At 39.4% G+C, this 14,864-nt stretch overlaps 1 protein-coding gene across 1 annotated transcript in view; it reads right to left on the bottom strand.

Annotated features, from left to right (window-relative positions):
• Window positions 1-11,770, bottom strand: part of LOC121635125 (piggyBac transposable element-derived protein 3-like) — a 43,102-nt gene extending 31,332 nt beyond the window's left edge. The window contains exons 1-3 of the mRNA XM_041978193.1: window positions 11,693-11,770; window positions 10,319-11,447; window positions 9,673-10,052 (exon numbers count right to left, since the gene is read on the bottom strand). Of these exons, the coding sequence (XP_041834127.1) occupies window positions 9,673-10,052; window positions 10,319-11,447; window positions 11,693-11,770 (1,587 nt within the window). The remainder of the gene's footprint in view (window positions 1-9,672; window positions 10,053-10,318; window positions 11,448-11,692) is intronic.
• Window positions 11,771-14,864: the final 3,094 nt, after the last annotated feature.

Here is a 14,864-nt window from a genome sequence, read left to right as displayed (position 1 = left end):
TAGAACTTTTTTCTCCTTAATGATATGAAACCTGACTTTATTTTAACTGGTGCCTTGTCAGGCCTAGCAGCTGTAAGTTAGAGGACCACAAAGCTCCCAGCACTGCACTGGAAGATATAACTTCTAGACTGCTTCTTTTTATTTCAAAATTCCCATCGCCTAAGCACAGACGATCTTAGAACTGGTACAATGTTACACAGGCAACAATTAAACACACAGTGAATGGACTGATTTATCTGCGAAAGATTTAAAGTCTAATCTGAAATGTATCCGGCTCCTTGGGGTAACTAAAGGTGAAGTCAGTTATCTGCCATTATTTGGTTTAAAACATTCCCAACAGTATCCAACATCTCTGCCTATTTGATTCACTTTGAGCATGTCTCTCTCCTGGATGCATTCATCCTCCCTAAACTCCTGAGTTGGAGTGGTTCGCCTCAGGCAGAGGAAGCAATAATGTGAACCCTGGAGAGCTATTCAGAGTGAAGAGGAGAGTGGAGAGGAGCCTCCTCCACTGTTCTCCTCCAGCGGGCCGTTTGGGAGGCTAAACGGCGCCGATATCCCTTATTAAACCATCTGGCTGATGCTAATTAGATTATCAGAGATAAAGAGAAGGAGTTTTCTTTGTACATTTTAATGAGATAATGTGTCAGACAATTGCGAGGAGAAGCGCTATTTTCCGAGTGCAAAGACTTTTCAGGTGAAAGTGTACAAGAACGAACAGATGCAGGGGAATGATTAATAGTGCTTATCTGGAAACATCATGCCTACATAGGGAGAAATAAAGACTAGAAGAGTAAAAGTATATGTCTTGATTGCCTTTTTTTACTATATATACTAGGGCACTGTATATTGATTCAGCATAGACATTGGGTAATGCACATGAGCAATGTCAAACTCCAACATGGAGTGATAAAACTTTTTCAGTCTTTCTTACACAGGAAGGAATTTGTTGCTGGGCAGTGGCATGCAGGTTCCACATGTGCACAGCCAAAGAGTAGGAACAGAAGAACTGGTTACAAGACAACAAGAGAAAATGCAATGGACTATTTTATATTAAATGTTTTGAAACCAAAGGCTCACATCTTTAGATCCTTAGACCAGAGGTGTCCAAAATTGGTTCTTCAAGGACTACTGTCCTGCAGGTTTCAGATGTTTCCTGCTGCAGCACACCCGAATCACATTTATGAGTCAACATATTTGTACAAAACTTGGCAACAAGCTGTTGATGAGAGCCATTTAATTTAAATTAGGTGTGTTGGATCAGAGACATTTAAAACCTGCAGCACTGTGGCCTTCGAGGACCAGCACTAGACACCTTAGTGGGACTAAGTTATCCAATCTTATCCCAGAGTATCAGTCACCCTGCAACAGTACCACTCAAAGCAGACTGTCAGCAGTCTTCTTCCATGGAACAGGCCTCCATTTTCCACATTCCATTTTTCCACCCAACACAGTTGGGAGCAGGAGGAGAGAAGAAAACCAATCTTTTGATTAAGGAAGACATGATGACAATCTATCAGTAAGAGGAGGGAATGGACTACTCTTCACTGTTCAGTACTTTAAAATGAAGCTCAAGTTATGAGTAATTTTATAGTGTTTTTAATGCAGCTGGACTCCCAGAAAATACAAAGAAAATTAATTTTGAATTTTTTTCCCCCCACTTTCTATAAAATCTTCAGCTGCACCACATTGCTGAATTAGTCCACCTAGTAAAAAGCTCTTAGGGCACATATGCAGATAGTTTCCCAGCTAAAGATAGTCTTGAAAGCTCTTGCTTCTAATGAGAGTGAGGAGGGAGACTATTGATCAGGCCTGTCACCAGAGAAGAACATAAAAGTACACATTCAATAAAGGACTTCATACCCAGTTCGGCTAGTGTAAAGGTTAAGTGCTGGAGAATATCGGAACGATCAATAATTGTCTGTAACTTCACGTATGGTCCACCATCACTGAAGTCACATAAGAAATGCCACAGGAGACTTGTGGGACTGAGTAGCTTCTATTTGACTTCTATATATTTCAAACAAACAATACTTTGCATGCTACAGTCTTTTTACTGTATATGACAAACACTCAGAAGAACTGGAAAGAAGATGATGCGGGTGCAAGCCATCATACGTTGCAACTGAAGAAACTGGAGCTCATTAAGATTTAATTGGCTCTGTTTATTACTGTTGCATATTATCCATCTTACAATAAATAACTAACTCAATTTCCCTATTGTAATGGAAAAAGAGAGACTCCTTAAGCAAGACAAATGAAGGGTTTCCAGCACCGAGTAACAACATTATCTGGCTAATTAAACAACAATGGAGGATGCCACTGACTCTCCATATAATTATGCATTGTGGTTTAATGAAAAAGGGTAACAGTGCAGAAGGAACAAAACCTTAGGAGATCTACTGTGCCAAGCAGGGAAGGTTCCAAACAAACAAGTCTACCTTTTTGTCTGCCTCTTATTAAGAGTGATGTGCATTTCTGCAACTGCATCATCTCTTCCCAATGGTAACTATCCACTTCACAGATGAATGCACAAGGAAATTGAGGGAGCAGCAGTATTGTGTGACCCAAAGTACAGCTGGGAAGCAGTGTTTACAGCCAACAATCAGTTTGTTGCACACACCCAGAAGAACTTTTAAGTAGGGGGTAATTGTTAACGCCCTCAATTTCTCTTATGAGAATCAAGCTAGATGAAGATACTCAGTCTGCACATGCTCAGTAAGGCCCTCTCTCTGCCTCATGGGATGGAGCAGGACCACGCCACCAAAGTCGTCAATGTCAAAAAGAAAAAAAGGATTTTTAATACTTAAAGTAAATTTTTAGATGTATAACGTTGAAATGAAATATCATTAGCCTTATATGTGGGTTATTAGGAATTAACATAAGCCACCTAAGCTAATATGGCTAATATATAGGATTTTATTGTGGCTGTATGAACAAGTGCAAATAAAACTGTTTCCATAGCAGCAATGGGGAGTTGCTGACAACATTGTGCTTTTTACGTACAGAGTCACAGTGAAGGCAATTGGTGACTGTGTTTACACCATTTCATCTAAATACAACTGTCTTGAAGACTGTCCTGAGGCACATAGTCCACTATAAGCATCAAAGCCTGATTTCACTCACATTTTTCTTAGGAAGTAAACCTTTTCACTTTAAATCCATTCATTCACACTGTTCATTGTCATTAATGGACTTAAAGAGTTGATGTGCTTTTTTTCCTCATTCTTTTTCTGCTGCTGATAATTGATGAAGCCACAGCTCAATTCAAACTTCTTCTCATAAATAGCTGAAGGTTATTTAGTCTGATTTTAAATGCAATTCTAACCATGTATGATGTTAACAGAGCGCATTGATGAATAAGGCCATGTTCTGCACTGTGGAGTGGCCTCTTCTGCTTCCTCCGAAAATGCAATTAATTGTGCTTCCCTGCTGTGATGTGTGCAAGTCTATTCCATGAGGACCTATTTTCATTCAAACACTTAAATATTCTATTAATTGATAATGTGAACACCCTTTGGGTTTAGATGATCTCAGACAGATGTTTCAGCTGTAAATTCCTGGTTCATAAGTGAAAGCTAAAACACAGTCAGACCGACTAACACAACACCTGCTATGCTCCGCTCTGCTGAGCCCCATAACCTCCACTGATGTGGCCGTGAACTTATTTTGGATCACAAGAAGACTGTTTTCTACATTGCAGGACCTGTGCCCATTAGACATGCTTGTGAATGTGATTTTATTGGGATAGCAATTGCACTTCCAACTCTTAGGTTATGTGCTAGCTATGAGCCCTTTTCCCAATAAAAACCTGTGGAATGTTTGGAATAAGATGCAGGTGGTTACAGCAAAAGATGGAAAAAAAGAGGAGGAGGAAGAGAGAGAGGGGGGGGGGTATCTGATGGTTGATATTTGTACTCTTTGTTTAAAAAAAAAAAAAAGAACCTTTCATTTTTCATTAGATATTCTGTCAACACAAAGCTGAGAAAATCATGTTAATTTGCTGCTGTTTATCACTTCTCCCAAATTAATTCATTACTCGTGATCTGTTTATCATCACAAAGTGACAGCATTCATGAGGAAAGCCTGCCACTTTTTCCACTCCATTAAAAGATAAATGACAAATTTGCAGACTGAAGTAGCAAAGATTGAACTCGCTTTATATAAGTAATTAGATAAGGATGTAAACAAAAGAAAAGAAGGTGTAGACATCTGAGTATGATATTGAATAAGATCCAACAAGTGGCTTTGATAGTATTAACACGTGTCTTTCTGTGGGTTATCCTTTGGCATTCCTTAATTTGGTTGCATGCTATTAAAAAAACGTGACTCCATTTCAAAATTTCCCCAAATCTAAAGATTATTTTAAAGCTTAACACTCCATATTTTCCCCATTTCATAAACATTATTCTATCTAACAAGGGAGGAAACAGCAGGTATTTGTCTTTTAGATGAATCACACGCTTGAAGAGCTCTGCATGTAGTGCACAGAGGCAGCTTGTTATTTATTCACACAAGCTGTTGCCAAAAAGATATGACAAACAACTACAATGATCAATAATACAATTCTCTGATTGTACATATTGTATAAGTGTTAATTATTCACTAAACAAAGTGACATAAAAGTCTATTAGTGATGCTCTGAGCCAAAACAAGTAATTACTCCCAGCATCAGTCTGATCTTAGGAATTATGTTTTTTGGTGTGGTGTTTAAAAAATGCATGATACAAAATATTTATCTTTATTTTTCAAAGGCTTGTGATGCAAATCTCTGATGGTGAGCTCTAAATGGATGTGTCTCTTCAAAAATGTATGCTGTGCACAAAGCCGTCTCTCGGCATGCAGTTTGAGAGGCTTTTTTCATGAATTTGTTATGAAATGCTGGTTGACAAATACGAAAACATGAATATTGAAAACATTTACAGCATTTTACTTTATGAGTTGACACATTTAATATGCTGACTAAAAGCCTACAGTTGTAAATTACTCTGCGTGTGTGTTTGTGTGTATGCATTGTAAGTGTTAGGCACTCCTCCACAGAGAGAGGCTCACTTAGAAAACATTCTTGTACCTCAAGGCTTCATAAACACACTTGCATTACAAAGATAAGATGCTGCATATTGTGCAACTTCAAAACATGCACTCATAGCATTCATCAAAATCCCCATGTCTTATTAGAGTGGAAGTGCATTAAGCTTTAATACAGACGCCTGAGCAGCCTAAACACGGGCAATTCGGCGGCACAAGCATGCATGGAAACACAAAAGAGAAGCTGAAGATTACCATTTAAATACTTTAATGCAACCATGCGCATTTGATTCCTAAAATTCATAACAAAGCAACGAAACAGATGTTAAAAGAACACACTGATAAGCAAATTTGCACTGATCTTTTATATTTGTGATAGTGTGAACCACAGAGCAAGCCGCAGTTCAACTATGTGACAGAAAAATCCAGAACAAAAGATGCTAACAGATACGGCGAGCTGTAGATGACATTTGAAGGTGAAAAAATGTAACAGAACTATTTTTTAATAGGGCTCATCCTGTAATTTATCATTCTCACTCCCCCTCATTCTTTTGAGGGTAACACACCTCACTGCAGGGAATTCCACTTCTTACTTTTGACTCTTTTAATATTCAGTGTTTGACAAAAAAAAAAAAAAAAAAAAAGACCTCCGCTTTGCTCTGACAATCTACCGTAACACCTCTTGGATTGTCAGAGAGGAAAACGATAAATAGCACTACAACCGGTGTCATTGAACCTTGTTGTGTGAAGATCAGAGTCCCAAAATCACACCTGACAATTCAAACAGCAGAAGTTTACACACGTACGCTGACATTCGCGCACATACACACACTTCGTGACTCCTGTGCCTCGCTCTCTGAGGTGCTGCTTTATTAATGAGTTCGAAACATAAAAAGTATCCGGAGGACGGGAAGTGTCACTCATCAAAAAAGACTGTTTTTGAACAGTCTTGGCGCATGTTAAAGAATTATTCTCTTTCATAAGGACAAGAGACAATCAGTGATTGCCAGGGTTTTTCAGATGACCAGACCGTGAATCTTCTTTCTCAGATATGGCATGAATATTGTATGTAAAGTGTGCAAAGTTGGGTTGCCTGGTGGGAGTAAGGGAGGACTGAAGGCTGTAGACATTTGGATCTGTTCATTATGGCTGTTTGCAATGGGAAAGAGTGTGTGATTTGTCAGTGTGTGAGTGCATGCATGGCTGTGTGAGCCAGAAGCAGCAGAAGAGTGGTATTAATTTCATTGATTAAATGCAATGTTTTGGGTAAATACAGATAGTAAGCCACATATGAATTGAGCAGATCAATGGAATTGATTTTTTGGGAATAAACTTTCAGGCTGGCTCAATAAAAGCTGCTTTTTCCAACCTGCCAAGGCCAGCGAAAACAAAGCAAGATATGACAGGTAGGTGAAAGCCCCTACACACACAATCTACATGATAAAAATCAACCAGTGAAAAGCTTGAAAAATGAGTGTTTGTGGTAATAAACACACATAAATCTACGTATATATGCATGACAAACCCACACACAAACATTGTGGTGCAAGACACGCTTCATTCCTGTGTGAGCCAACCTAGGCCTTTCCAGACTGGAACAAATAATGGTGGATCCATCCACTGATGGATTTTGAAGCTCTCCCTGTCAGTGACACTGTGTCAGCTCTGCATCCATATCCCCCTCCCTTTGCTAAAACAGCATAGGGAACAAGGCCTTTGAATAATAAATACCCCAAACTTTCCACACAACCCCGGCCACAGATGCCCATCCAGCAAACAATGTTGATGTGTAGAGGAAGTGAGCCCTGCTCGAAGTCAGGGTGAATACAAGATGCATGTTCAGACACAAAACAAGACTGAACTCGAGCTTGTAAGAAGCCTGCAGAGTAAGAGAACCAGTGGCCTGAAACATCAAAATCCCTGTGTACACACAGACAACTTGACATTCCTGAAGAAGGTGGTACAACTCCAAGATGGGTGAAAGGAAAAAGAAAAGGAAAGGAAAGGTAAAATCTGATGATAAACAGAGGAATGACTCTGGAAAGAGTGGCCATGCCAAAACATTTTTAAGGGGATGAAAAAGGAGCACCAGCAGTGGTTCATTAACTTAGCAAAGTGGTTCATACTTTCTCTCCTAAAGTTTTGAAACATAGCAGCTTGTCTTCTTCTCAATCCAAATGATGCTTCTTGAGAACTTCCCAAATTTCCCACAGGCTGTTAAGCATACAGTATTAACAGCAGACAGCAGGATGAGAACAAAGTGGCCCTTCAGGGAGGAGCCATACTTCACTTTGCTCCAGAGGTAAACCTGGCAAGGGTGAGGTTTGGCTGATGAACAAGGGGCCATTGATGTAGTTGATGTGTCCATCGTCAGCCGATATTTAATCCTCGTGTTCCACAGTGTGGCCTGAACATGACAGAAAATCATTAGCCACCGAGGGCCGTTAACTGTCACATGAGTGATTGAATAGGCAGTGAGCCATAGAGTTTTGTATGGCAGTTAAACATCTGTCCTGAAGAATCGTAGTGGCAGACCATTGAGGTCAGTGATGAGGCAGATTTGGCAGACAGCCACTCCTCCTTTGAGGGATTGAGAGATGGAGATTTCTTGGTGAATCACAGCTAAAGAGGGATCAAGTATGGGTCAAGCCAGTATAGTTACCTCCACCAAGGCGGAAGTTCTGTATTCAGCAACACTGGTTTGTCTGTCTGTCTGTCTGTTAGCAAAATTACTCAAAAAGTTTTGGGCGGACTTTGAGAAAATTGTCAAGAAATCTCTGAAATTGAATAAGGAACAAGTGATTAGAATTTGGGGGTGATCTGGATCACCGCCTGGATCCAGGAATTTTTTATGGATTCTTTACAGGTGCAGGGCAAGCGCAAACATCTGGGAACAACAATTTCTGTTAAATATGCCGAAAAGTTGTGTTGTGGTTTGCTGCCGTAGATAGTTGTTTCACAGACACCAAGAGATCGTTCTTCCAACTACCGACACAAAAGCCCAGAAAGATGGGTAGCGGCTATACCAAGTACAGTCTCAGCCTAATAAATAAATAGTTATTTAGACAAAGTATTTCGTCCTACTGGAATGCATACCATTTGTTCATTACTATTGTTTTTGTGCAAGGAAAGTTGTAATTCAGTTTTACTCAGCTATAAAGTTTTTGCATTACTTTAAATCTGTAAGTGAAAAGGGCAAGAGCAACATCAGAGTGAAATGCATATTGTGTCTAGGTAATATTGAGTACTTATAAGGTAGAAAAAGAACAGTGCTTCTTATATGGTTTGATCACAACTCCACAACAGTGGTGATGCTACAACAACTGCTGCTAGCTTACAATTTGGGTAAATCTGTTGCTCTAAAGATGATGCTGGCTATGTGGGACGGAAGAGAGACACTTTAGTGTTGGCACTTTCTGTAATATCATGAATAAAAAATAAACAACTTTTTCGACCATATGAATTCAGCCAAAATGCTTGAATTGATTTTCATTTGTAAATGTAATATTTAAAGTACTGTTTTGGGGATCTTGTGTCCATCATTCCTGTTATGCAGATTATTAATCATAAAACAGGTTATAAGGTAAAGTCAATAACATAGAAAGGTAGATGTATTCTGATATTAACCCTTTCATGCATGAATTATGATATTTTCAGTCAAAAAATTTTTACTATGTGTTTTTATTAAACTTATGGCATATAAAAAAACAATGCACTTTGAATTTTTTTTTATGTCTTTTTTGTAAGCTTTTAGTGACATGTCCACTAAAGTGGACTACATGCGTTTGGTCGATTTTGCTGAAAATGAATTGTATTGAAACAGAGAATAGAAACTCCCCCAAAAAATCAAGTAGAATAAAATATAATGTACTTTAAAAGCTGTAAAACACATAGATTCACATTTTAAATATGTAGATTCACATTTTAAACATTTCAAAAACGTACAGTAATAACATGAAAACTGATGTAAACATTTGATTTGTGTGATCTTCAACTGTAAAACATTTAGATTCCCATTTTAAAACTGTAAATTCACATTTTAAACATTTAAGTAACATACAGTTATAAACATTACAAAATTGCTTCTATTGTCAGTGAAACCCACATTAAAGTTCTGTATAAGAAAGCTTACATTTTCACTGAAACTCAAAATACTATGCAAATGCCTCCATTGCCACTGAAACCCAAAATGCCTGTATTCCCTAGGTTATTCAAACCACAAGTACAGTGCTTTATAAATGTGACCATAATGTCATTGAAACCAAAAATATAGTGCTTCACAAAATAAACCATACTGCACTGAAACCCAAAATATGTAACACCCAAATCGCTTCTTCCTTCACTAACCAAACCACCAAACTATGTGATAGTTCACCGTCATTACTTCACTGTCATTTGAAAAGAAGGCACATAGCTACATTGTACTGGATGCACAGGTATGCCACTCTTAGTACCCGTACTTTCTAGTTATGTTCACCAAATCTGTCTTAGGTGAAAATGTCCCATGCACCCAGGGCACACAGCCACATTACACTGAATGCAGATGTACTTTGTTTTTCTTGTGCATGCAGGATCTTGGCATCTTTGGGCATTTTTCGTGTTGGTTAGCTGTGGCCAGTGGTTTCCAGGGTGTCCAAACCTAACCTCAGGTGGCACCTTGGAGACAACTTTGCGCTTCACAGGAAGTGGAGGTGGGGAGTTCTCACTTGGTCTTCCCCTTTTCCGGATCTGGATGGAGCCTGCATTTATCAATGCACGGGCCACTGATGCTTTGAATGACAGAAGACCATTCTGCTCCAAGCCGGACATTCTGAGGAGGTGCCAGGCATTCACAACAGTGACATCCAGGAAGTGGAAGAAGATTCGGATGTACCACCGTTTGTTCTTCCGTCTGTGGGGATACATGGCCACCATCTGATCCATCTGGTCTACCCCTCCCATAAACTCGTTGTACACCTTCACTGAGAATGGCCTTTTGATGTTGAGCACCTTTTTCTCTTTCTTGCTCCATCTCTGGGCTATATCTGTTGGAGACAAGCCAACGCAGGAAGATGCCACATGGATCAGTGAATTGTCAAGCCAACGTGTGACAGTAAGCCTTTTTAAGCCTTTTTTGGCTTTCTGCCTCTCTCCTGCACTTTTATCCATCTTTTAAAGTTTTTTTTTTTTTGTATTGTGATTTCGATGTGCAAATAAAGAATAACGAAAAAATAACGAATAACAGTAACGTTTTCCTCATTGGTGACAACAGAGCAAGCTCCTCTTCCTTCTTGTTTGAGTTGCTTTTCACTCTTGAGTTTCTCTTGTGCTCCCTGTAGCCTGTTGGTTCTGCATGTGCCAGTGGAATAGATGCCCTGTTGCTTCAAAAGGGCAATGAGCTGAATGGTGCAAAAGAAATTGTCAAAAAACACCTTGTGGTTCTTGTGCTGTATGTCATCACAGAGGCGTAAGATGACATCTGCAGCTAATCCCAGTTGGCTGATCCCAACATTTATGGCTGCACCCTGATACACTTCAAAGCGGTACACGTATCCAGAAGAGCCACCAGCTCTCACCCAGACTTTCACACCCCAGGGTTTTGGTTTCTTGGGGATGTACTGTTTAATGGACAACTGTCCCTTGAACGGAATGATCATCTCATCAATAGACTGGCACTCTTCGGGATCTACTGCAGAGAGGAAGGTCTTCTGAAGAGTATCCAGTACAGGTCTGATTTTGACCAGCTTGTCTTCTCCTGGCTGTTGTGTGGCATTATCGGCAAAATGAAGATACCTCAGGATTTGCTCGAAGCGGTTAACAGACATTGCATTGGCGATCATATCACATCGAAGCCCTTGCTCAGAGGACCAGTACATTCTGGTCTTTGGGTAGCGGATGTATGAGATTGCCAGATTTATTCCAAGAAATGTTTTCAGCTCTGGGTTTGTCAATGCCAGGTTCTCCTTTCCCTTCTGGAGTGCATAAAGATTTGTGTGGAGTACTATGTGCTCTATCAGCTCTTCTGGGAACAGGTGCATGAAAAACTCGACTGGCTCTGTTGCATGGACGTTTACAGTCCATTCTCCAGAAAAGGCTGGCCATCTTCCCTCCCATGGAGCATCTTTGTGTTTCCACACATATTTTCTTTTCGGGGCTTTAGCACTCAGTGGTGGTTCTTGTGGTGTTTTCGTTTTTGCTTTAGCACTCAATGGTGGTTCTGGGGGTTCATCAAGTGTTGAATCCGCTTCCTCCTCAGCATCCAGTGCTCCATCATCTTCCTCGGGCTCCGATTCACTGTCATCAACTGTATTATTTGTCTTTGATTGTTTTCCTGGTGGTAGCCAATCTTCATCGCTCACGCAATCATCATCATCGCTGGACACAGATGGTAGTTCCTCTACGATTCTGTACACCCTCCTGTCCTTCTCTGCACGTGTGCCCTTTTAAAAACATAAAACGATTGTTTTTTACCCGAAAACATTACTCTAAATAAACTATTTTCAAGAAATAAGGAGTTAAACCAATTGCATGTATTTTAACATAAATAGTGCTTTTGATGCATGCTGTCCACACAGGTGGACAGATGTAAAATTACAATTTCCTCAGAACATCAAAGTCATGCATCGAATTTTTTGAAGCTATAGTGATTATTAGATGTTACTTTATCCCAAAATATTTTTTTTACCTGCAGGGCTCTGCTACTATAGAAGCTAGCAGTCGAAATCCCAGAGGTTGGGGGCTTGTTTGGTTTGCTAGCAGCCATCTTGGATGTCAACAATTTGTCCGTGCAGTTGCAACCAATGACCACAGGATGGCAGTGCTGGGGTCATGTGCTAGGGGCCACTGTAGGGGCTGACATGCAACTGTGACATCAAAAGCCTATTTTTATAATAGAAAATTACATTTGAAGATGTGTCCACTGTAGTGACCGTGATGCGTGAAAGGGTTAAAAACCAAAGGAAACAGGGTATGGAAAAGAGAGTTCATATCTAAGTAATAGTTACTTTTCCTCAGCAAGTGAGGTTACATAGTAATTCACTGTTCTTAATTAAAGTAATCCTATAAATCTAATTTGGTACAATTAAAAGTTACATTACCAACACTGATGAGATTTTCAATTGGTTACAGTTTGCAACTTATGCTAATGCATGTCACAAAATTCTTCATACTGTTTCTTTAAGCTGCAGAACTTTACAGGCTTCGACAGTGGAACAGCCTGAACCTCAGGGCTGCAGAGACTGTTGCTGTCTCAAGGCTCAAGATCTTTATTTTTAGCTTAGCTTATAGCTGAATTTTATTTGATTTTGTTTAGACTTTCACTTTTATAATCATATATTTTTCTATTTTTAAATACCACACGCTTTGCCGGATGTGTGCGAGTTTGTGTGCGATTGTGTGAGGTGTGTTTTAGTTTTTTGTTATATATGTGTGAAGGCTTTTAAATTTTGTTTTTAACATGCATAATTTGTTTTTATTATGTAAAACACTTTATGTTGCTTTGTGCATGAAAAATGCTCTATAAAAAATTTATTTGATTTGAAGATCTCTCAGTCACCATCCTTTTACTTGTAACTACTTTTTCAGTAATATTTCTGGTTTTAAAACACAAAACTGTGTTAAATTAAAAAGTTCTTTTCATGTTAAGGCTGATATCAGTCTCATTAAGCATGGAAGTCATTACAGAACTTGTAAATTCAGTGAAGTAGACAACACTGACTGTCTTGATTGAATGTTGTCACATTCCTCTAAACCCATGTGATATAACTTCACAAGCTAACATACTTTTTAACATTAAAGTTATCCAAGTGCACAGCAACAGAACTGCCCCAACGGACAGTCCTAAAATAACGTTCCATGGAGAGTTTGGGATTTTCCTTTTAGCATATAGTACACCCTCTTACTACACAGACCGAATCCCTTCTTCTCTTTTCTTTAGCTATGTCTTGACATAAAAGACCTAGGTGGTCTGTGCAACCCATACATAAGACTGCTTGTGTTCCACAAGGGCCAAATCTTTATATTATTCCCTGTTGGCTTCTGTCTGTGTCTTAAAGAAAGTATGGGAGGCCCTGCTTCATGCATTTCCTCTTTTTAAACTAGGAGGGGGCAGGGGTTGGGCTCTCTGGGACAACCTTGTTCAGTTTGGCAGGATGGCCCACAGATGCTATTAATGCTGGATAATTCTGCCTCTCCTTTTCACCACACTACATGTTCATTAAAGTCAACGCTGTTAAATGTTTCTCTCCATTTCCTCTTTTATTAAAAGAATACATGAAAGATGGAGGGGGAAAAAAAAGAGGAAAGAAATTGTCAAATTATAAATTAAGCTGCTGCTTCAATTATTTGCTTGGTTTGATAATAACATGTGGTTAATTTTTGAACGAGGTTAATTACACGAGGGTTAATGATATTCTTATAAAAACCAAGAACTCATCACATTTTCCTGCCTACATTACACCGCCGTATATGAACCAAATATTTTCTCCAATTAATTCATAATTGTTAATAAATATCTTTAATTCAGGGGGCGCACGCACCGAGGCCATGTTTTGGAATGACATATTTGAACAGTTTCTCGACACATTCTGTAACAATAATTACGATAGCTGACTTCTCACCGGAGGTAATCTGATTCTTGCTGTCTTTGGTAGGTGGCCAATTTATTTCATGAAGTGGGCAGATATTACACTTGCCGCACATAGTGTTTTTCAGTGTGTGTGTGTGTGAGAGAGAGAGAGAGATAGTGAAGAAAAAGAGTGAGATGGGAACAAACAGGGGCAGGTAGGTGTGATCACTCATTCACACCGGGCTGCTTGACGTGGAGCTCTACGGGGCATGATTACTAGGCCCTGGGTGATCCTTCAACTCTTCGCCTGACACTTGCTGCTTGTTTCCTCCACATTTCACTCCTCTTCTCTAATTCATCTCTTTAAATCGTCTCCCTTTAACTCCACACTTTGTACGTTGTTTTTTCTTCCCCCCATATTGCCACAGTGTTTTATTTACTTCTGCAGCCCTCTGCCTGTCGGGATAATGCCTTTCTGCCAGTCTGATAAATAAAGCAGTTTGTCTTTTTACAGTGCCCAGGACGCTTACAGTTAATGTCTCTTCATCCGCCTCTGCTATTTATCAGACTTCAGACATGCATTCACTGTGTGCGAGTCCCTCGCGGCACATTTCAACAAGGCTATTAGATTTCATGTGTGGTGAAATAAGTGGTATCTACACTACAAGCTTCAGGGGTAAACGGTTCTTCTTTTTAAGAGTGGAATTAGCATTTTTACATAAAATTTTTTGGGAATTTAGATGAAGCTTCCAATTGGGCCGACTTGTGACCGAGTCAACGAATGTGACTTTATGACAGTGTATCATGACCAATACCACTAAAGTTACAGGAGGAGAGATTCATTAGTTTTTGTCAGTTGTGAGAAGAATCGGAGAATTAACATCATAACCAAATCCATGCTTCCCTAAGGGATGGAGTGTATTTATACTGTAAAATCCTGATAAACATGTATTGATTGAGAGTCCAAGGACAAGATTTGCCACTTTACGTAAAGAGACATCCTGCATACAAGTAGCTTTAATTATTGCTCGCCTACCTGTCCACACTTATGAAAAATAAAACAACTTAAGGTACATAAACTAAAAATTATAAGGTAGAAATCATGAAGCATGAATCTGATTATCTAAAGGCTAAAAATCAGATACGGGGACCTTTGGAGTCTTAGTGACAAAAAGTTAGATGTGAGTGAGCTGATAACACCGCTTAAATCTGAGCTCATACTCTGTGGGTTTAATCTCTTCTTGTTAGACGGACACAAGGGACTTGTGGTGACTTTTAAGGGGGCTAAAAT

Source organism: Melanotaenia boesemani, chromosome 23 (genome assembly GCF_017639745.1).
Source record: "Melanotaenia boesemani isolate fMelBoe1 chromosome 23, fMelBoe1.pri, whole genome shotgun sequence".
Classification (NCBI taxonomy): Eukaryota; Metazoa; Chordata; class Actinopteri; order Atheriniformes; family Melanotaeniidae; genus Melanotaenia; species Melanotaenia boesemani.
Note: the sequence above shows the minus strand (reverse complement) of the source record. Positions and strands in the feature narration are given on the sequence as shown.